The sequence below is a fragment of the Pomacea canaliculata genome, linkage group LG10, assembly GCF_003073045.1.
Source record: "Pomacea canaliculata isolate SZHN2017 linkage group LG10, ASM307304v1, whole genome shotgun sequence".
Taxonomy (NCBI): domain Eukaryota; kingdom Metazoa; phylum Mollusca; class Gastropoda; order Architaenioglossa; family Ampullariidae; genus Pomacea; species Pomacea canaliculata.
This window is the reverse complement of record NC_037599.1, coordinates 9,162,531-9,186,626: the sequence shown is the minus strand read 5'-3', so window position 1 is coordinate 9,186,626 and position 24,096 is coordinate 9,162,531. Positions and strand designations below refer to the sequence as shown.

The 24,096-nt window shown below is 40.9% G+C and overlaps 2 protein-coding genes and 1 pseudogene across 3 annotated transcripts; all 3 read right to left on the bottom strand.

Moving 5' to 3' along the window:
* Nucleotides 1-560: 560 nt before the first annotated feature.
* Nucleotides 561-6,035, bottom strand: LOC112574161 (alpha-amylase-like). Of its 2 annotated transcripts, none has more exons than XM_025255042.1 (9): nucleotides 5,878-6,035; nucleotides 4,332-4,468; nucleotides 3,999-4,144; nucleotides 3,343-3,526; nucleotides 2,974-3,150; nucleotides 2,297-2,578; nucleotides 1,436-1,635; nucleotides 939-1,222; nucleotides 561-647 (listed from the first exon to the last, which is right to left on the bottom strand). In XM_025255042.1, exons 1-9 carry the CDS (start codon nucleotides 5,918-5,920, stop codon nucleotides 613-615), a joined length of 1,488 nt encoding a protein of 495 aa, XP_025110827.1. In that variant the 5' UTR covers nucleotides 5,921-6,035; the 3' UTR covers nucleotides 561-612. The 2 variants fall into 2 exon arrangements, with proteins under 2 accessions (XP_025110827.1, XP_025110828.1); XM_025255043.1 differs by having other exon boundaries at nucleotides 4,332-4,465; nucleotides 5,878-6,022.
* A 1,323-nt stretch (nucleotides 6,036-7,358) lies between these two features.
* LOC112574162 (alpha-amylase-like) lies at nucleotides 7,359-13,512 on the bottom strand. The gene is given in 10 exon segments (XM_025255044.1): nucleotides 7,359-7,450; nucleotides 7,749-8,032; nucleotides 8,185-8,384; nucleotides 8,911-9,158; nucleotides 9,161-9,191; nucleotides 9,581-9,757; nucleotides 9,992-10,175; nucleotides 11,089-11,234; nucleotides 11,360-11,493; nucleotides 13,363-13,512. Coding segments are annotated over 10 exon segments (1,479 nt in total). The 5' UTR covers nucleotides 13,403-13,512; the 3' UTR covers nucleotides 7,359-7,415.
* A 4,753-nt stretch (nucleotides 13,513-18,265) lies between these two features.
* Nucleotides 18,266-24,077, bottom strand: LOC112574163 (annotated as a pseudogene).
* Between the last annotated feature and the right edge of the window lie 19 nt (nucleotides 24,078-24,096).

Below are 24,096 nucleotides of genomic sequence, written 5' to 3'. Positions count from 1 at the left end.
AACATCGAAGACAGTCACAAATCTGTTGTTGTTTTTAAAATCAATCAGATGGGAAGAGGAAACGGAAAATGTAAAAGGTGAGAGGATGGCACGTCATTTTCGGGGGATTGTGTGGGTGTGTGCAGGGTGTGAGCATCTCATGACACCTGTTTTTCATTGATGTAACAGCTTTGAGAGACACCTCTGCTATAAATTGCTGAGATTAGACTTAGGATGCTATTTGTGTTTGTTCTGGAGTACTCGTCCTCTCTGACCGAGTCTGGGAACATGGCAGTTTTCCTCAGTGTGGTGGAGTTAAATTCTTGTTTTTGTCTTGAAATGTATGTTGAACATTTTGTGGTAGAAATTTTCAATTAAAAAAAAGACGAAATATTCGTTGCTTTGATTTTTTTCTCACTCTGTATAAAGACGACGTGAGGAAAAGGCTGCCAAGGAAGGAAGAATAATAAATGGACAGCATGACAGATGATAGACAGAGGGGGAAATAGACAAAGAAAGCAAGTATTTAAAAAAGAGCTAGATGTGTGACAAAATAAAAATCAAAGAAGACAAAGCCCAAGTTTATGTTTGAGTTATTTATTCAAAAGCCGTTGAAGGATTTTGTTTGATTGGCTAAAATCGCCTTGCACTGCTTCCCACTTTGGCTCCTGCAACAGAAAAATAATGTGCAATTATCGCAAAAGATTTTACAACTAATCAATCATTTAATCGGTATCCAATTTATACAACTCGAGCAGTATATATGTTAGTTACAGTAGTTAGATTCGGAACTTTCTAGTCTGTTAGATAATGACTAGCTGTCCTGTTGGTTGTTTTTTTGAGGGGTACACCGCAAAAAGCAGGCTAAAGAATTGTCTTTCCCAGTCACTCTCTGCAGACAATAATGAAAAAAGACGCGCAACCCAGCCGCTCAACATCCCAGTGTTCTGATTACTGACCGATGTGGATGGCCACCACGGGGTCCTCGCTGCTGGAGCTGATGCGGAAGTGAGCGCGGCCGTCCCCACCCACAGTGATAGTGTTTCCTGAGCAGCTTCCGCCATCCAGGTTGCCGGAAATGATGTCACAGTATTGACCCTGAGGGAGTCCGGTCTGTAGAGTCTGATCGAGGTCAAAGCCCTCCAGGTTGAAAACAATGAAGGCGTTAGCACCGCGGCCAAAAGCGATCTGATAGTCGGATCCTGCCCACCAGTTCTTCACAGGTTCTGAACCAGCGATATTCCTGTAATAATAATAATAATAATTATAATGACGATGATGATGATGACGATGAGGATGAGGATGATGATAATAATAATAATAATAATAATAATAATAATAATAATAATAATAATAAGAAGAAGAAGAAGAAGAAGAAGAAGAAGAAGAAGAAGAAGAAGAAGAAGAAGAAGAAACCAGATACAATGATGTGTGTCTATTTCTCTGTGTGGCTCACCTGAAGGCCACCATGTTGTAGATCTGGCGCCACCTATGTTCACACACCCACCCACCGCCGCATGAGAGGTCGCTGTTGACGCTGACGTGGGCGATGTCACCACCGTTGTTTGGCGGCCCCTGGTCGCTGTTGGAAAAGGAAAAGCTGCTCATGATGCGAGGGAAGCCGTAGGGGTGAGCCAGCATGAAGGCCGTGGCCATCTGGAAATTTACACAATGTGCACAAAATGTATAGTGTACACAATGTACACAAAATGGACTGCTTTAAGACTGTAGTGAATTTAATTTTCTAGAAAGCCTGTGCTCTCAGACTCCCTGTCTGATGTCATCCGTTGTCTCGACTGTTCTCCCCACAAACCTGACAGTTGTCAAAACTAACGAAATGTACAAAGTGTTTAGTAGACTCTTAGTCTATAAAGCGCTCTAAAACTGCCTTGCCGCCAAGTTGCCTTGCCGGGAAGCATTAAATATAAATGTACACTGACATGACTAACAAAATGCATCAAATATCATAATACTGTCATGTTAAAACTATATTTTCTGCTGTAATGATATGTATAAAAACTCTTTAGGCCACCAAGAAAGCAAAAAACAAAAAACAAAAAAAAAAAAAAGAAAAAAGAAAAATCAAACAGGCTAGAATCTTCATAAAAAAACAGTCCATTGTATGTCTGGGAAAATTTCTCACGCATGCTCAGTTGATGAGGAAAACATCAGGTCAGGTAGATAAGTTGAGGTCACAATCGAGTGGAGTTGTTGCAGTGCGAGCCTGGTCTACACACTACTCACAACAACGGAAATAACACTAAAGGTAACTTGGTTCACCGAAAATGTTCATTACTATATTTTATTAATCACAGACCTTGTATGGACGTGGCTCCTTGTGAGTGAGTACACCACCTGCTCCACCATGACCACGCTGGTTGTCGTGGTTGTCCACAAAGTTGAGGACGTCGTTGCCAGCCCACATGCCCCATCCTTCGCCAAAGTTGCTCAGGTATTTCATGGCATTCTGACGACGGAACACCTTCCCCAGTTCCAGACCAAACTTGAAGTTGGTGACACGACCTGTGGCCAGGTATTCTTCGGCTTTGATTGCCTCTCCGCCCTGGTCGATGACTTCTTGTGCGATAAACGGATCTCCCTGTTATCAATAGAGGATCACATTTTATTTTTTGTAAATGTAAATTATACACAGATTGATATCAATTAACTTGTTATAAAATTGTCTATTCAGATGTAGGAGCGAAACGTTTCTCCAAATTTAAGCTAAAAAAGTAATTTATTTCAGTGTGAGCATGCAGACTAGGTCAGACGAAGACGTTAAGATGTCAGCAACAATGGCTTGCTCACAGCAGAGGTCCAGTAACTATGGACTAGAGGCCCGTTTTTAGTTCTGATTTGTAATTTGTATAATAAAACAAACACTATCATTTATAAGCGGACTATAAGAAATTACATCACTCTGACATGTCCTTTAAAGAAGTACGCATTACTTCATATTCAGTTGCAAAGGGTTCTATGAAAAAAGCTGCAAACCTTCAAACGCCCAAAGATGTTGGCCATATCACCAGGCCACATGTGCTTGGCGGCGTCCACTCGGAAACCAGCCACCCCGAGGTCTAGTAGGTGATTCATGTAGTCGGCAATCTTACCCCTGACATACTCCTTGCCTTGGTCAAGGTCAGCCAGGTTCACCAGCTTGCAGTTTCTCACCTGTCGACCCCACAACGATAGAAGTGAGATGCCAAACATTATAGTCTCATCATTACTATCGAGGTCAAAATTTCAACCAGAACCTGCACCACATTGTTGTGCCTTTGTTTTTTTTTTTTCACACAGTAACTGCCTGCGCTCAGTGCTGCCATTTGTATCTCACTAAGTGCAGATCGCCATCAGTGTCCTCACCTCAGCGGGGTTGCCATAGTTATGGATGTTGCCGTCGCCGGAAGGACAGTTACTGTGGAAGTCACCACTGCCGAAAGGTACCCCGGGATAACTGAGGGCGCCACCATCCCACGAAGACCCTGCCGTCCCAGTCCCACCTCCGCTTGCTCCGGTCATGTGATTGATGACGGCATCAGGGAATATTCTGAAATGCCGACATTGACTTCCGGTGTACACATCCTTTTGATTATGTTTATCTCTCTCTGTGTGTGTGGTTGGGGAGTGGAATAAATAGTCTGGGACGATTGTTGTGCGGACAGTAAATGTGAGCAAGTAACATCAACAGATGAGTTTTTTTGTAGACTATTTCAATCTGTCGCAAAAATACATGTCGCAGCCATAAATACCTGTCCTAAAAGGAACTACTGAGGGATATCTTCTACAATATCTTTTGATAATAAACAGAAAATAGGGATAATTATCTGAAGCCAGATAAAAGTGCAGAAAATATTGCGGTCTTTAAGGTGAATGGGGTCCAGCTACGCGGCGGAGTGTGATCTTAGATTGACATCCTTTACCGCAAGTTGATGGTTACACCTGGCAAAGCTTTTATTAAAAGCTCTTACAAACAGTGACAAACACTAGTTAACAACAAACTACTCTGAAGACCAACTTACTTGACATGCACCCTGTTACATCTGTCAACCATGTTCTTGAAGGCAGCCTCATCACCACTCCGTGTCACCAGCTTGTAGCTGACCGGCTGGTAGCGCTCCCACCATGGGCGGTTGTTGATCACAGCGTTCTCGTTTGGAGGTGATGTCTAGAAAGAAAGAAAGAACAACAAAAAAAAAATGAAAAAAACGTTTTTGATCATGTCCTCTCCCTCACATCCTTTTCAAGCCTCTACAATTTAACTATACCTGCTGCCCTTCAAGTAAAAAAATTGTGGTTCTCTATTTCTCTCCTCTCATTCAAAATAAATAAAGCTGTAGTTTCTTAGTTCTCACCTGCACACCGCAGAACCCGTATGGACCCAAGAACCGCTCACACTCCGCCGCGATGTCGTCCCAGCGCCATTCAAAGAGGTGGACGATGGCCGAGCGGCCTTGCTCACAATGTGGATCGTGATATTTAGCGGTTGCTGCTGAAAGAGAAATAACAAGAAGGGGTATTGACTACAAAAAAAAAAGGTTAAGTGAGCCAAAGAACAACATTGAAAGTTGAGGCTTGAAAAGGGTGTAGAGTTCTTCGTGAATTTTTCTCATTTGCAGGAGTCCTGCTCCTCCAACCTCCCCAAAGGCCGACTGTCTTGTGCACGAGCTTAGTCTACTGGTGCATACGCCATGAAAATCACTCTAACCCTTAAAGGTAAAGTAAAGGCTGTGGTGGTGGTAATAAGGCGGACAGGAACTGTCATCGTTAGGATTTGAACTCAAGTGATCGGTGGTATGTCGTTCGTTGGATTAGTGATATATACATATGTTGGTGATGCCAATCAAGATGGTCATGAGCAATGTCCAACCATATCATGTCATCAGCTAACACTGGGATCGAGCTGACGTCATCGGAGGACGAGAGAGACGAAAGAGTCCCGTGTAATTTCTCTTATGTAACACAACATCCTATAAAACATTTATTTTTTTCACTGGAACAGACAAGAAAATAAACGAGATTCAAACTGAACCTACTCTTTACGAGATTCTAAGCAGTTTTATTTTGCCTTTAGAATCCCTGCGCTGTCTTTATCTGCGACACTAAATGCACCCCAATGTGTAGAAGAAATGGTTTCTTGGAGGTCAGTTGGTCTTTACGTAAATAAATTTCCTTGATAAGAATTGCCCAATGTATCTTGAAGAACTTGGCCCTCAAATGCTGTTTAAGCCTACTTCGTGGTGACTTATCTTTTGTAGCCAAAGACAGCAGGTATGTGAGTCACTTTTTAACCTCAATGCAATATTCAACATATTATCTCATATCTGAATATAATGTTAAGCATCTTTAATATATACTTAAATAATACCTTGTACAGCTAAACTCTGAGATTAAAATATCTCTGTTTTTGTCATATTAAATGACCACTGACTATTGCTTCCACAGTAAAGTTTCTTGTCAAAATTTCAGTTCTTGTCAGTACTGCAAGTGCACGATGCTTTTCGTGCATTTCGACTACATGTCCTAACTCAGGGTTAGAGATATAGTTTACGAGAGAGATATAGTTTCGTTGACTATAAACAGCGCCACTATATTTTATTTTCATCGCAGCAGGACGTTCACAGCCAACAACAACAGCAACAGCAAATTTTCACAAAGGAAAGATGACGGAAATTAGTAAGCAGCCGGTTCTGTTAACAGAGAGAGAAAAAAAAACCAGTGTCCCCTAGACGGGATATCAACCCAGGACAGCCAATCCCCACTGTACTGGTGACAGGGATTAAACCGTTACGCACCCTGACCGCCCTTTTGGATGACCACCTGGATGACCAGGTACAAATCATCTTCTGGCTCTTTTCATAGAAACAAAAAATCATTAATTACATCCGCTATTTTGCTTACCCGCAGACAACAGGATCAACACCAGCGCTGACCCCACCATCATGAAGTGTTCTGACCAAGGACCAGTGAAAGTCTGCTTGTGTCTTGTAGTGAGTAAGAATATGAGCAGCTCGAGTTTTTAAAGCATCCTACACACGGTTATCGTGCGAGGGAAAGTAAACACATGGCGTGCATCTCGTTGGACAAGGACATATTATCTTGCAAGATCCTGATGACATAAAAACGCCTTCAATGGTTCACTAAAGAGAACTGTGAACAAAAGGCTTTTTTGCACTGGCGTGGAGAATTAAAAAGAAGGATAGAGCACTGCAGGAAATTCTTGACAAGACCAGTCATACGTAGTGTACTGACATAGGTCAACAAGTTTTATCTTCTACCAGACAACTGCACCAAGCCATGTTTTAAAGTTTAAAACGTTTTTGATTTCTGGGTTTGTCTTTACATCACTTGGCTACTAAGGTCCTCGAATGCATCTTTAATAATAAATAATAAACGTGTGATTTTCTAGTGTATAATCCCGTTTACGAAGGAGCATGCTGTCAATAATTAAGAGAAGTATGAGTCATGGACGGAAACAACTATGCAGACAAGCAATAAAAATAAACCTACAAGACATAAAGAGGAATCAGGGAACAAACAGAAATGTACTTAACTGTAGTATACATTCAAGGTAAATTGTTGACATTATTTTCGGTACACTAGATACTTGAAATCTTTACTGACTGTAGGCCTTCTCACTGGCACGTTTAGGTGTCTCCACAATTTTTCTTGAATCGGGCTCTTTTCGATGTATGTCTTGAGACGCTGAACAATAATAAACAATGTAATGTTCTTTATCAACCAACTAAGCGTTTATTCTAGTATTTGACAAGATTGGTCTTTCTCTCTCTTTGTACTGTTAAACATCTTTGTGGAAAACATCATGCAAGAACACCTTCATCGCGTTCTCCGTTCGGACCCAAGCCTCTAACCACTCGGCTGACCGCTTCCCCCTACCTACCCAAGATCTACTAAGGAACGGAGAACCTTTCGAGGAGGTCAACGCAATCAAGTAGTTTAAAACCATCTTCTTTCCACAAAAGAATGTGCTCTGTGTAAAGTGTAGTATCTCTGCTACAGGTAAGACTACCGGCAGCACTAACATGTGATATGTGTACTTATCAAGTCATGCCGGCCTCTAAAACCTACTTTATCTTAAAAAAAAACAACAACCGACTGGTCAAGGACTTCACCCAACCATGTAAGACAGCAATCAAATGAGGTCCCAACAAAACTACATATAAGATCCAGACAGCTTTTCCCCTGAAAACAAATCGTGACCTCGATGTGACATTTTGTGAAATATATTTTCAATTTAAAAAAGGAGGTTGTTGTCTTGATTTTTTTTTTTTTAGATGGCTGACTGGCAAGGAACATAGAATAATAAGCAGACTGACAGATGATACACACGTGGCGAGATAAAATAAACAAGCAAGGCAAAGTTTGGTTTCTGTTAAAATTATTTATTTAAAAGCTGTTCACAAATTTTGTTTGTATGACTATAATCGCCTTGCAGCACTTCCCACTTTGGCACCTGCAACAAAAAAAATATAGCTCAGAATATCCTCTGAAAACCAAAAGATTTTACTACTAACCAATTATTCAACCTAATCTCTAATTAATAAAACTCTATCAGTAAATATGTTAGAAACGATAGTTAGATGCAAAAGTTACCAGTCGTTTAGATGACGACTAATTTAACTGTTTTCTTTTCAGGAACATTACAGAAAGCAGGCAAACATCAAAAAGAATTGTTTTTTCTCCAGATGTCAATGATGTTCAACAGCCCAGTGCCCCCAGTCGTATTTAACTTGACTGTTCTGATTACTGACCGATGTGGATGGCCACCATGGGGTCCTGGCTGCTGGAGCTGATGTGAAAGTGAGCGCGGCCGTCCCCACCCACTGTGATGGTAGTTCCTGTGCATCTTCCGCCATCCAAGTTGCCGGAAATGACGTCACAGTATTGACCCTGAGGGAGGCCGGTCTGCAGAGTCTGATCGAGGTCAAAGCCTTCCAGGTTGAAAACAATGAAGGCGTTAGCACCGCGGCCAAAAGCGATCTGATAGTCGGATCCTGCCCACCAGTTCCTCAAAGGTTGTATTCCAGCGATGTTCCTGTAGTAATAATAATGATGATGGTGATGAGGATGATGATGAAGACAACAACAAATTGAATGATGTGTGGCTATTTTTCTGCGTGGCCGTTCGCCAACATTGTTGAAAGTCCAAGAAAAGTGAGATCGTTAACAGGTGTGACAGGAACTCACCTGAAGGCCACCATGTTGTAGATCTGGCGCCACCTATGTTCACACACCCACCCACCGCCGCACGAGAGGTCGCTGTTGACGCTGACGTGGGCGATGTTGCCGCCGCTGTTGGGCGGCCCCTGGTCGCTATTGGAAAAGGAAAAGCTGCTCATGATGCGAGGGAAGCCGTAGGGGTGAGCCAACATGAAGGCCGTGGCCATCTGGAAATATACACAATGTGCACAAAATCTACACAACATGTACATACGTACACTAAATGCTTAAATTTTTAGGTAATGGTGTTTTTATCCAGGTGTAAAATCAACTGCCATGATGGATGTCCACTGGAATCAGTATTTAGACTGTAGTACTTTTATACCTTGCTTGATAAAGCTGATGAGTGACTTGCTCATTGCTTTTGATGCTTCACTTTAAATGACGCCTCTGACAGGCTGATATTCAGACTTGTTTGGATGATAATTTGCACTGGTTGAACAGTATAAATGAATAGGGATAGAAGAAAATTTATGGATCATCATCGTTCATCGGCTTGGTTGGCAGTGAGGTAGGAAAGAGAGCATGCTCATTTGATGAGAAAACATCAGGTCAGGAAGATAAGTTGAGTTCACAATCGAGTGGAGAAGATGTTGCAATACGACCTGTATCTACGCACTACTCACAACAACGAACAATAATACGAAAGGTAACTAGGTTCACCGAAAAAACTATATTTCGTTTTTCACAGACCTTGTATGGACGTGGCTCTTTGTGAGTGAGTACACCGCCTGCTCCACCATGACCACGCTGGTTGTCGTGGTTGTCCACAAAGTTGAGGACGTCGTTGCCAGCCCACATGCCCCATCCTTCGCCCCAGTTGCTCAGGTGTTTCATGGCATTCTGACGGCGGAACACCTTGCCCAGTTCCAGACCAAACTTGAAGTTGGTGACACGACCTGTGGCCAGGTATTCTTCGGCTTTGATTGCCTCTCCGCCTGATCGATGACTTCTTGTGCGATAAACGGATCTCCCTGTTATAAAATTTTATTTTTTAAAAATTTAAATTATGCACAGATTAACATTGTCAACTGATGTAACTTGTTCTTAGATATAGAAGTGAAACATTGTGCCGTGGTTAAGGCGAAAAAAGTCATTTATTTCAATGTAGTAATACAGACTAGGTGAGACATTCAGAAATGTCAGCAGCAGAGGCTTGCTCATGTAACAGTCGAGCAGCTAGAAACTAAAGACCTGTTTCTAGTTTTGATTCATAAATCGGATAAGGTGGTGAAGTCTTCGTCATTTACGAGCAGACTTTAATTTCAGCACTTTGGGTTTTCTGATATATCCAGTTTTTTTCTGAATAATAGTCTTACTTTCAATTTCACTCGCAAATAGTTTAGTAAAGAAAACTTCAAACCTTTAAGCGTCCAAAGATGTTGGCCATATCACCAGGCCACATGTGCTTGGCGGCATCCACTCGGAAACCAGCCACCCCGATGTCTAGTAGGTGATTCATGTAGTCGGCAATCTTACCCCTTACATACTCCTTGCCTTGGTCAAGGTCAGCGAGGTTCACCAACTTGCAGTTTCTCACCTGATGACCCCAAAGCGATAAAACTGAGATGGCAAAACCATGTTTTTTCTAATGTTTGATCATGTCCTCTGCCCCGCACCCTCTTCAAGCCTTTACAGTTTATTGAACTAACTGCTACCCTTTAAATAAAAATATTATGGTTCTTTATTTTCACTTTTATACACCTTTTTCTTCATTAGTAACCATGCTGTCCCTTGTTTCGCACTAAGGGAAGATCGCCATCAGTGTCCTCACCTCATTGGGGTTGCCATAGTTATGGATGTTGCCGTCGCCGGAAGGACAGTTACTGTGGAAGTCACCACTGCCGAAAGGTACCCCGGGATAGCTGAGGGCGCCACCGTCCCACGAAGACCCCGCCGTCCCAGAGCCATGTCCGCTTGCTCCGGTCATGTGATTGATGACGGCGTCTGGGAATATTCTGAAATGCCGACATTGACTTCCGGTGTACACATCCTTTTGACGTTAATGACTGTATGTGTGTGTATATGGTTTGTGTGTGTGTGTGTGTGTGTGTGTGTGAGAAAGATATATATATAGAGAGAGAGAAAGTTGGAGGAGGTGGATCTAGAAAGTTGCTTTGGTGGTTGTTGTTTAACGCCGTGTCAGCAGCAAGGCCTTATCATGGCGAGGTAGATGCTGAAAGGGTACAACTTAGGCGATACACGTGATCAAGTTACTTCAATATATCGTAACAAAAGATTTTTCTACGATTTTAAACTGTTATAAAAATTAATTTTCCAAACATTTATACCCTTTTCTACGGAGAACTACTCATTGTCATCTACTACAGTATCACAAGCCTGCGTTCGTCGCGGTATTTGAGCTGATAGTAATTATCCTCGCCAAGACGAGGTGCAGTAGGAATTTTCTTCTGTTATGTTCTTTGATGATTAATTTTGTTGTAAACACGAAATTAATGTAACATGTCGACACATGGAATGAATGATGAACGCACAAGTTTAAAAGTTTATCCGTGAGAAAATTCACTCGGAGCAATTGTTTTAACTGCGAGGCCAACGAACTACACACCTGAGTGCACAGTGAGCTCCGTAATAAAAGTAAACACGGGAAACGATGCCGCTTATGGTCAGATGGTCAGTTTTGTTTGCGAAACACGAAATAAACCGGTACGAAACCAAGATGAAAGAGTAGAATTAGTTGCGGTGTTTCTAGGGTCATGGGTCACGATCTGCGGCGGAGCGTGATGTGGGGTTGTAAGTCTTCATTGCGAGCTGATGGCGTGATGACAGATCTTGCAGAGCCGGACTAATTGTTTTGTTTACGTGCTATAGTAAATAGTTAACAACAAGCTACTGTGGAGACCAACTTACTTGACATGCACCCTGTTACATCTCTGCACCATGCTCCTGAAAGCAGCCTCATCACCACTCCGTGTCACCAGCTTGTAGCTGACCGGCTGGTAGCGCTCCCACCATGGGCGGTTGCTGATCACAGCGTTCTCGTTTGGAGGTGATGTCTAGAAATAAGAAAGACAACCTTCTGAGTATGTCTCCTCCAATCATCTTTCACTGTTTTACTAATTAATTTTTTCCTTTTCTCCTCTCTCACTCAAAATGAAAAAAAAAACCCTTCAGTTCTCACCTGCACACCGCAGAACCCGTATGGACCTAGGAACCGCTCACACTCCTCCGCGATGTCATCCCAGCGCCATTCAAAGAGGTGGACGATGGCCGAGCGGCCTTGTTCACAATGTGGCTCGTGATATTTAGCGTTTGCTGTGAGAAAATAACAAGGTTTAATAAGAAGCAGACTTTAAAAATGTTATGTTAAAGCTTTTTTATGACTTCACTATTCTATTTATTTCAACTGGAAGAAAATTTGAAAGAGATTACTAAAACTGGTTGCCCTTTCTCCAGCTAATTCGGAGATGTATGAATTGCCACATTCTAGTTCTGTTTAGGTCTAAAGTTAAGATCTGGTTAGAAAAAAAAGTGCATTCGGCCTTCTTCATTCGTAAGTTGACTTTCGGTGTCTTGGCCGGTCATCTATGAATAGTAATTCTTGTTCAGTTTTGCGGTCTTCTGAGGGAAATCGTTGCGGCCCTATGCTCCACTGGTGGCGAATAGGATCAAGAGAGAAGGAGGGAAATCGCACACAGCGCAGAATAGACTAGAAAATGTAAAGAAGCTTTCAAAAAGCTTAGCAAGTCATAAATACTTCACAATGATCAACTTTATTGGTCCCAGTGGGCAATTCAAACATGATAAGGTGCTCTAGTTACAGTAGATTAAAATGTAGAACACGTTCACTGCAAGGTGCAGCGTTAGGATGTACAGTGAAAGGAAGGCAAATTATACATCTCTATCTAGTTCTTATCTCCATGTCTGTTATTACCTACTTACCGGTCAGGACTAACTGCAAACATATGTTGAAAGTAAAATCTCAGAGTGAATATTAAAATTTTACACAGCTGCTGCTACTACTACTACTGATTTATACAGCGCCTTTCCACAGATAGCGCTTTACATGGACTAAATCATTACCAACCATACATTTGAATATAACAGACACGCTCACTTACTACAACACTCACTCACACACAAGTAAGTTACAGACACAAGTTATGCACACTCAGGGTCAGGACATGGTCAGAGAAGTTGTCGTTCAGAAAAGTTGTCTTAAGTTTAGACATAAAGGTGGTAAGAGAATCAGAGTGACGAAGGTTGATGGGTAATCCATTCAAAGTTGATGTGGTTTGGTAGGAAACAGACATCTGTACATATGTCTTTGTCTAAGTAGGACCCACAGAAGCCTGGTGTCGGAAGATGTGCGAGTGTATAGATGGGAATGAGTGAGGAGAGGTACCGAGGGCAATGCCAGAAACAGCACAGTCAGTCAAAGTGGACAGTTTGTAGGCTATACGGTATATTTAGTTTAAATAACAGAGGTGTGCATCATGCTATCTATCCGTATTTTGTAATATTCTTTCTCCTCTTTGTTGGCATTTGGGGTGGGGAGAGGTCACGTGACATCGTGACTTAGGTGAATGTGGTCGCCCACGTGTGGGTGAGAAACTTGCTAAGTGTAGCACAAACAGGATGCAGTCAAATCCAGCTGCACAACTTTTGTGTGGGCTAACAATGTTCGTCTGTCACAACGAAAACAAGGGATAGCCCGGCACGCTGACGGAACTAGAGAGGATGGATGGGGAAACAATGAGACAGAAAGAAAAAGAAAGAGACCGGGGAAAGAAAATGGTGATGGAGAATGCAACAGTCTCCGGTTCACCTCTCCAACACCATCAGTGTAAATAAGCTCATAATATCGAAAGAAAGCGAGTCTACAGTCCTACATCTATATCTATAGTTCCTACTATGTATGTTATTACCTACTTACTTACCTACCAGGACTAACTGCAAGCAGATGTAGAAAGTAAAATCTCAGTAAATATTAACATTATAAATAACTACACATCTACACCTATCTTGTAATACTTTTCACTGCTATTTGTTAGCACAGGGAGGGAAGTTTATACTTATTGCAGAGCCAGCCACTAAGTCAACAAGAACAGCAGGCAACATTATCATCTGGGTCTTGTTACAGAAACTAGGAATCATTATAATTACATCCGCTGTTTTGCTTACCTGCGGACAACAGGATCAACACCAGCGCCGACCACAACATTATGAAGTGTTGTGTCTAAAACAGATTGAATGCCTGGTTGTAGTAATGTCAGCAGCACATCTTCGCTCCCTTTTAATTAAAGTTTCCGCCGCACGTGTCGGTTAATCGTGCAAGGGAAAGTAAACACATGGCGTCCTCTCACTGGACAAGGACATATTATCTTGCAAGATTCTGATTACATAAAAACCGCATTGGATGATTCACTAAAGTGATTTGTGAACAAAAGGTTTTTATGTACTGGCATGGAACATTTTTTAAAAAGTACAACACTGCAGGAAATACTTTACAAAACCAGTCATACGTAATGTACTGACATAGGTCAGTAAGTTTTATTTTCTACTAGAAAACTGCACCAAGTCATATTTGAAACATGTATTTTAACCATTTACGACTTGATAAACTTTATTTTACTTTTATCATGTTCTAGTCTACACGCGTCGTCTGCTCGAAAACTCAAAAGTAACGTTTGTTGAAAGCCGTTCACTAGCAAAAGTTAGGGTCACCCGCTTTACAAAAAAGAAGAAAAAAAAGATAAATTTAAGATTAAGTAAACGTAAATAGATCACAGTTAGTTTAGCCCTATGCTCCATCGGGGGTGAATAGGAGCAAGAAGAATTAAGTGACAACGAGAAAATCTATAATTTGACATTACACATTACACATTTATTTTTTCATTCATCCCTTGAAGAGTGTGGAGAACATGAAATTAGATATTGAAAACAAGCGACATTTCAGAGATTTTATGTCTTTAGTACTATAAAATGATTGAATTAGAAATTGCAAGGTGAACCGGCTACGGTGTTCATTTTGTGATTAGATATAAAAGTGTGTCATCTTAGAGATTGTATAAGTACAAAGCCAAACATTCCGAAGACTATTGACTACGAAAGCTTTAAAAGTGTGTCAGTCAAATGACTTGCAACGGTCGCAGAAAGGATATGTGTACTGAAATCTCAAGGCTCATCTGTGGGCGTACCCTGTGCATGTTTGGTTATAAAGCCCATTTTTTCGGTCATAGTAGTCAGACCACGGACCTACATCTTTGTATCTACGGACCTATGTCTTATATATCAACGTGAACTTCCAGGCTTCATGTACCACGCAAAATTGGTTGTCCTAAGGCATGTGACAGGTTTGTATCGCTGAAAGCTCGAGTGGACTCCTGCCTCCACTTTATTTTTTTTAAAAAAGGTGCAAGAGAAATCGTGGAATTGACATATTTTGCAGAAAGTTGTAAGGGAGAAAAAAATGTTTCAGCATTTGATGAATGAGCAGATTAGATAATCTTAAAGACATGAACACATTAATGTGCCACTTGCGGGTATTTGGCAGAGGGGCCCTTAATGAACGCTGGTGGGAATTCCCGCGACAGCCCCCACATAGTAAACCCACATAATCCCCCGTATACAACCGTCGTTTTAGATGCTATCGGAAAGTATCCAATTTATCCTTAGTACAAAAGGTAAGGTAAACAGGCCTACTGAATAAATCCGCAAAGAATAAAACAATGCTCACATTAATGATTTCAACCTGACAAACTATTTATTGTAATTCCACTCACCATTAGATGGCATCGCCCCTCGAATCGTGCCTCAATCCAAGTCTCTTGCATCCCCAAACCACTTACGGCCAATGCCATTCACTTCTGCTTCCAATGTAACGGCAAACATTTTAAGGACTGCGGCTGTGCACAAAAGGAAATTGTAAGGTAGACTTTAATACTATTGCATACAATAATAAATTTGTAAATGTAGAGAAAATAATACTTAGATTCACTATTTTTCCTAAATTGTTCAGAAACTTTGTCTTTTTAAGTACAGATTGACATAACCTCAAAGAAATTGAACCCAAACAAAAACTACACACCAATTAAAATACTTCTCAGATGAAGTGACTGGAAACTTTTCCCCCTTTGGTTCCACTGAAATTGTATTTTTGAGCCAGCTCTGAAGAAAACAGCCGTTTTAAAATTCTCCATGCACGAGAGGTGCTGAACCTGTTTCCAACATGTAAAAAAACTACAATACAAATGTAAAATAAATTAATTCAGTGGTTTGGGTATGTTGAAGACATTATGCTGAACCCTACTCTACTGATGAGTGATCAATGGTTGCATGATAAATATAGCTACAAACCAGATCCAGTCTCTTAAATAAACCCATTGTGGGGACTTCAGGGAAAGTAATTACATTAAGTGACTCAAATCACCAAGTTAATTAAGAGTATAATCAATTTAAAGCTGTTCTTTATGAAAGTAGAACAATTTTAGTGGTCATAGTTAAATTAATAGACACACACAGACTGCTCACTTTGACACTATGAAAAGCAAGTGACAGAATTAATTTATACATAAATCCTATGAATATTCCCAAGAAAATACTGAATTATTTTGTGCTTCATAAAATGTGTATTATTTGTTAATACAAATATTACACTGATCACGGATGCTACATATTGCCTGTTTGTTATATGGTTTATCAAAGCTGTAAAGCATAAGATATATTTATATTAACTGATATATTAGTTAAAGCTAAAGGTAAAATTTAAAAAGGTGTCTATTACTAACACATTATATTTAAATGACATACCACTTTTGTTAAAAATCCCTTCTCCATCATCTCTTTTCCTAATATTTTGGTAAATACGTACAATTAGTAGGCAAGAAATACGATTAAACAATTTGATTATTAACAGCAAAAAAAGCGTATGTTTGAACAGTTTAAACTATTTACAGCACATGTAGAAGACAGCGTCCTACAAAAGAGAGTTATGTTTCTAGCGGTGTAGCAAGACAGGACCTAGACTCGAATTCCCAGCGAGGTATGCAGACACTGGGTCTTCTAGTGTTGCTGAATGGATTAGCAGACATTTTCATAGTATTTTTTAATCAAAACCAAAAACAGAGCGTGAGTTGTATGTGTTTAGCTTTTTTCATGTTATTTTTATTGAAATTTGACTTGTAGTTACTCTTCAGCAGACGATCAAACACCCACTCGCGCAGTGATATCAAATGAAAATAGTCCGCTATCCACATCTCTTTACAAGCTGTAATAATTTGAACCTAAAAATTTCATGTGTTTCTCAACTGTTAAATTTAATTTTGTAGTATGCACAGACCATTGATTCTGGATGAAAGTTCGGTTCTGTCCTTACAACAAGACGCATACCTCGCTGGGAGTTCGAGTCTAGGTAAGAAGTCCTGTCTTGCTACACCGGAAGTGCTGTGCGAGAGCATTAGATCTGCCGGCTACAAGAAGTTAAACATTTCACAAAAAGCACTACAATAGCTATATATGATCATAAATTATTCATGACTATCCACTGTTATAAAGTACAGTCATTTAATGGCATCTTTCACTCAACTTTATTAAGACTTACTTCAGAGATCTGCGGTGTTTCGCTTGAAGATGGACGTGCAGCACAAAATGTCCGCGCGCAGGTCAAAGCGAAGACTGAACCCTGACCCTGTACCTTGACTTGTCGCAGCTACACGGGAGGGGGGAGAAACAGAGGGAGGAAGACAGAAGTGGGAGGGGGCGACACGATCTCGTCTCCCGCCTGTTCACCTCACTTCCCTAAAGTGTCCCAAGACCTTCCCGCCTCTCTTGCAGGTTGGGGTGGCTAAAGGTGAGCCGAGCTGAATGTAGTGTGCGTATAAACTGTTCCATTCTGTAAAATATGGCTACACATTTCTTAATCATCGAGAACAGCAAACAGTAATCCTGACAGAGTGATCCAATGCATTAGTGTTTCGTAAAATGCGATTTTTTTTTTCATGTAAAGTAGTCCAGTTTTATATTTGCACTTTCTTATCACATAAGCTAACAATCTGACGCTATTTGAAGTCAGTCTTTTTTTATTATAGTGTGGATTTTTTTTCCCACTATTTTTTTCGCGCTTGCTGGCAGTTTCATTTCACCATACTCAGTACCATGCTTCCATCAATCAGTTGTGCAGGGTACACTACTTACGAAGCACACCAGAAATGCTCTGTAACAGATCTTTGTGATGGAATATTGAGTTTGCAATATGCACATCCAGTAAGGGTATCAAATAAATCAGTGAACAAACAGCAGGAGATATTTTTTTCCTTAGAAAATGTTTTATTCCTAATCAACAACGTCAAATAATAAAATGTTAATCAAAATACACACTATCCTTAATTGTATAAAAAATAAAATGATATAACAAATGTAAGAAACACAACAGAATGTCATCGTAAAACTTTCAAAAATTTGTGGCGTCAGAACCTCTAAGTCGTCTAAGACAACAATCAAATTGGGTACAAACAAGACTAAATTTAAGATGCAAACAGCTTTTTCCATGAAAACCTATCCTGATCTAGGTGTGACATTGTGTCGTATATATTTTCAATTAAAATAGAAGATTATTGAATCTTTTTATATGGCTGGCTGGCATGGAACAGAATAATAATCAGACTGACAGATGATACACACGCGGCGAGGTAAAATAAGCAAGCAAGGCTAAGTCTAAGTTTCTATTAAAATTATTTATTTAAAAGCTGTTGAAAAGTTTTGTTTGTATGACTAATATCGCCTTGCAGTACTTCCCACTTTGGCACCTGCAACAGAAAAATGTAACTCAGAATGTGCTCTGAAAAGCAAAATATTTTACTACTAACCAATCATTCAATAAATAAGTAATAAAACTTTATCAATAAATATGTTAGTAACGATAGCTAGATGCAAAAGTACCCAGTCGTTTAGATGACGACTAACTTAAATGTTTTCTTTGTAGGAACATTACTGAAAGCAGGCAATTATCAAAAAGAATTGTCTTTGCCAGTCACTTTCTCCAGATGTCCATGATGTTCAACATCCCCTGTGCCCCTAGTAGTATTAAACTTGACTGTTCTGATTACTGACCGATGTGGATGGCCACCATGGGGTCCTCGCTGCTGGAGCTGATGTGGAAGTGAGCGCGGCCGTCCCCACCCACCGTGATGGTAGTTCCTGTGCAGCTTCCCCCTTCTGAGTTGCCGGAAATGACGTCACAGTATTGACCCTGAGGGAGTCCGGTCTGCAGAGTCTGATCGAGGTCAAAGCCCTCCAGGTTGAAAACAATGAAGGCGTTAGCACCGCGGCCAAAAGCGATCTGATAGTCGGATCCTGCCCACCAGTTCTTCAGAGGTTCTGTTCCAGCGATGTTCCTATAATAATAATAACAGCAGCAGATGCAATGATTTCTTTGCACGGCTGTTCGTAGCCAACATTATTGAAAGTGCAAGGACAGTGAGGTCGTTAACAGGTGTGACAGGGACTCACCTGAAGGCCACCATGTTGTAGATCTGGCGCCACCTATGTTCACACACCCACCCACCGCCGCACGAGAGGTCGCTGTTGACGCTGACGTGGGCGATGTTGCCGCCGTTGTTGGGCGGCCCCTGGTCGCTGGTGGAAAAGGAAAAGCTGCTCATGATGCGAGGGAAGCCGTAGGGTAAGCCAGCATGAAGGCCGTGGCCATCTGAAAATATACACAATGTACACAAAATCTACACAACCTGTACATACGTGCACGAAACGCTTAAGACTTTAGGGAAAGGTGTTTTTATCCAGGTGGAAAATCGACCGGCAATCAATGTGCTCTTCAATGGATCTCCGATGGAATCACTGTAGTGAGACTGTAGTACTTACTATTCCTTTCTTGATAAAGCTGATGAGCGACTTACTCATTGCTTTTGATGCTTACCTTTAAATGACGCCTTTGACAGGCTGGTATTCAGACTTGTTTGGATGATAGTTTGTAATGGAGGAACAGTTTAAATGAATACGGATAAAAATACTTTATGCCTATTGGATCATCATTGCTCATCGGGTAGGTTGGCAGTGAGGCTGGGAAAGAGAGTAACTTATATGTCGGTTGTTTACCTACATCAGTCTGTGTACCATCACATCATTTCTGTCTGTCATATAGTCTTCTGGAAATCCGTAAGATGTCAAGCATCTTCTTCAAAGTACTTGTCTTTGTAGTAATCACCTCGACATTGGATTTATTAATAGCTTTGTTCGTGTGGGTCTGTCTGTGCAACAGATTGATTGATTGCAGAGAGTTTGGGGAAGCAAGATTTGTGTGCGACAATCGAAGAATGAGCATGCTATACATCTGCTGACTGAACTACACTGGCTGAAGTTTCATTCTTGGTGATAATGAATCGCTTTCATTCAAAATTACGGTTTGAAAAAAATTCTTTATATTTATATAACCAGAAATTAGTCCAACCCAAAAATTTGAAAAGGCTTAAATATCAGACATTATTCAGAAGCTTTTGTATCTGTCATTACACCCAGCGTGATATTTTACTTTGCCTTTCCTTTCAAGACAGACAAAACGAAAGCTGACAACATCCACAGACCTTGTAGGGACGTGGCTCCTTGTGAGTGAGTACACCGCCTGCTCCACCATGACCACGCTGGTTGTCGTGGTTGTCCACAAAGTTGAGGACGTCGTTGCCAGCCCACATGCCCCATCCTTCGCCAAAGTTGCTCAGGTATTTCATGGCATTCTGACGGCGAAACACCTTCCCCAGTTCCAGACCAAACTTGAAGTTGGTGACACGACCTGTGGCCAGGTATTCTTCGGCTTTGATTGCCTCTCCGCCCTGGTCGATGACTTCTTGTGCGATAAACGGATCTCCCTGTTGTCAATAGAGGATCACATTTTTTTTTTTTTTTTTTTGGTAAATGTAAATTATACACAGATTGATATTGTCAACTTGTTCTAAGATATAGAAGCGAAACATTGCGCCGTGTTTAAGGCGATAAAAAGTCATTTATTTAAAGATAGACACACAAGAAAACTTCAAACCTTTAAGCGTCCAAAAATGTTGGCCATATCACCAGGCCACATGTGCTTGGCGGCGTCCACTCGGAAACCAGCCACCCCGATGTCTAGCAGGTGATTCATGTAGTCAGCAATCTTACCCCTTACGTACTCCTTGCCTTGGTCAAGGTCGGCCAGGTTAGCCAACCTGCAGTTTCTCACCTGTTGATGAACGATAAAACTAAGATGGTAAAAACCATGTTTTTCCGATCAAGTTATAGATTGTTGATAAATAGACAAGTAGTCAGTATTAATATTTTACGCATCGTTTATCTGTTGTGAGTCTTATGGCGGTTGTTAATCACAGCGTTCTCGTTGGGAGGTGATGTCTAGAAAGAAATGTTTTTGATGCTGTCCTCTGCCTCACACCCTCTTCAAGCCTTTACAGTTTATTTAAATAACTGTTGCACTTAAAATAAAAAAAATTGTGGTTCTTCATTTACGCTTGTGTACACCTATTTTTTTTTTTTTTTTTACTAAGTCCCCATGCTGTCCCTTGTTTCGCACTAAGCGGTCCTCATGTTTGATCATGTCCTCTGCCCCGCACCCTCTTCAAGCCTTTACAGTTTATTGAACTAACTGCTACCCTTCAAATAAAAATATTATGGTTCTTTATTTTCACTTTTATACACCTTTTTTTCATTAGTAACCATGCTGTCCCTTGTTTCGCACTAAGGGAAGATCGCCATCAGTGTCCTCACCTCAGCGGCGTTGCCATAGTTATGGATGCTGCCGTCGCCGGAAGGACAGTTACTGTGGAAGTCACCACTGCCGAAAGGTACCCCGGGATAGCTGAGAGCCCCAGTATCCCATGAAGACCCTGCCGTTCCAACGCCACTTCCACTCACGCCGGTCATGTGATTGATGACAGTGTCTGGGAATATTCTGAAATGCCGACATTGACATCCGGTGTACACATCCTTTTGACGTTTATGATTGTGTATATGTGTGAGAGAGAGAGAGAGAGTCGGGGGAGAAGGCTGCTTTACTGGTTGTTGTTTAACACCGTGTCAGCAGCAAGGGCCTTATCATGGCGAGGTAGATGCTGAAAGGGTACAACGTGAGGGATACATATGTGATTAAGTTACATCAATATATCGAAACACCGATTTAAGATCGGTTTTTCGACGATTTTAAACTGTTATAAAAATTACGTTTCCGGACTTATATACTCCTTTCTACGGAGAACTACTAACTGGCATCTTCTACAATATCTTCACAGCCTTATAGACTATCACAAGCCTGCCCTTGTCGCGGTATTTGAGCTGATGGTAATTATCCTTGCCAAAACGAGAAATAGTAGTAATTTTCTTTTGTTATGTTCTTTGATGATCAATTATTTTGTAAACACGAAATTCCTGTAACATGTCGACGCACGGAATGAATGATGAACGCACAAGTTAAAATGTTTCCCCGTGAGAGAATTCACTCAGAGCAATTGTTTGAACTGCGAGGCCAACGAACTACACACCTGCTTACACAGTGAGATCCGTTCGAGTGGGAGCGTTAATTCCTACATCACACTACTACCTGCGCTTTCTGGACAAGCGAGTTCGTCTCCTGCCGTGGCCATCTCGCCGTGAAACTTGTTTTTGCTATGTGCTACCATCGGACAGCGACTGGCTATAGTGATGTGTAGTCTCGTAAAGTCCTTGGCTCGGAACAGTAATGAACATATAATCTGGGAAGCCTAGGGCAATTGTTGTGTTCTTTGTAGAAAGAATGCGCAATTGTCCGTGAATGTGTTTGAAGAATCATCCATCGTGACATTCAGCCAGTAAATCTTGAGACACTATTTACAGACTTGTATGAACGTTCATGTCTTCTTTAAAGCTATAAAAGTAAACATGGGAGGCGCTGCTCCAGGTAGTCAGTTTTGTTTGTGAAACACGATATAAACCGATACCAAACCTAGAGGAAATTGTAGAATTAGTTGCGGTTTCTATGGTCATGGGATCACGATCTGCGGCGGAGCGTGATGTGAAGTCTTTATTGCGAGCTGATGGCGTGATGACAGATCTTCCAGAGCAGGACTAATTGTTTTGTTTACGTGGTATTGTAAACAGTGACAATCAATAGTTAACAACAAACTACTGTGGAGACCAACTTACTTGACATGCGCCTTGTTACATTTCTCCACCATGTTCTTGAAAGCAGCCTCATCACCACTCCGTGTCACCAGCTTGTAGCTGACCGACTGGTAGCGCTCCCACCATGGGCGGTCGCCAACCACAGCGTTCTCGTTTGGAGGTGATGTCTAGAAAGAAAGAAAAGAATGAATGAATTATGTTCTCTCCCCCACACCCTTTAAGCCTTTACATTTTAACTACATGCTGCCCTTCAAATAAAAAAATTGTGGTTTTTCATTTCTCTCCTCTAATTCCAAATAAATAACTGTAGTTTCTTAGTTTTCACCTGCACACCGCAGAACCCGTATGGACCCAAGAACCGTTCACATTCCTCCGCGATGTCATCCCAGCGCCATTCAAAGAGGTGGACGATGGCCGAGCGACCTTGTTCACAATGTGGCTCGTGATATTTAGCGGTTGCTGTGAGAAAATAACAAGGATTTAGAAGAAGACTATACAAATGTTGTGGTAAGGATTTTTTCTGACTTCACTATTTTATTAATTTCAACTGTAAGAAAATATGAAAGAGATTACTAAAACTGGTTCCCGTTTCTCTATCTGATTCGGAGATTATGCATTGTCACATTCTAGTTCTGTTGGACTCAACGAACACTGCAAGGGTTAAGGTTAGGTCTAAGGTTAAGATCTGGTTTAGAAAAATAAGTGCTTTCGGCAGTCTTCATTCGTAGGTTGACTTTCAGGGTCTTGGCTAGTCATCAGTAAATAGAAATTCTTTTTTAGTTTTGCCATCTGCTGAGGGAAATTGCACACGGTGCAGAATAGACTAGAAAATGTAAAGAAAGCGAAGCTTTCAAAAAGTGTAATGATAAATACTAAATATATATAATAGAATAAATATATCATTTACTATCATAAAAAATATACTCAAATTTATAATAAATAGTAAAAGTTTGCAATAGTTTCAGTTCGCTAAAGAGATATTCTAAATTAATGTTTAGAGGGGGATAGTTATTCGTGGATTTAGCGCGTTAGCCAGGGTCCTACATCTCTAACCTATTTGAGTTGAAAGCGTTCTACAGTTCGACATCTATGTCTAGTTCCTACCTCCATGTCTGTTATTACCTGCTTACCGGTCAATACTAACTGCAAACAGATGTTGAAAGTAAAATCTCATTGTGAATACATGTATTAAAATTTTACATAGCTGCTGCTGCTACTACTACTGATTTATATAGCGCCTTTCCAAAGATTTGCTAATAGCGCTTTACACGGACTAAATCATTACCAACCATACCCTATAATCACCCCAATTAATGACAACAGTACATATCTAAATATAATCTTTTGTTCAATCGTTTCATCAAGGCATCCAAGCAAAGAAGTCTAAGCAGGACTGAAGCATTACATCGTGTAAACAAGTGTTCACAAAGTGTTCTCTGGATGCACAACAAATGTTGAATCGCTACAAATCAAGGACCGCACGCAAAGTTTCTGGTGAAAGGAGGTAACCGTTACATCACCTGACCGCCCTCTTTGATGACCACCTTGCAGACTGGCTTGGTTGGCTTAACAAAGGCTCCAGTCAAAGTATTTTACAGCAGCAAAGGTACATAAATTATTATATTTTGGCTCTTGTTATAGAAATTAGGAATCATTAATTACATCCGCTGTTTTGCTTACCCGCAGACAATAGGATCAACACCAGCGCCGACCACAACATTATGAAGTGTTCTGTCTAAAAACAGATTGAAAACGTGGTTGTAG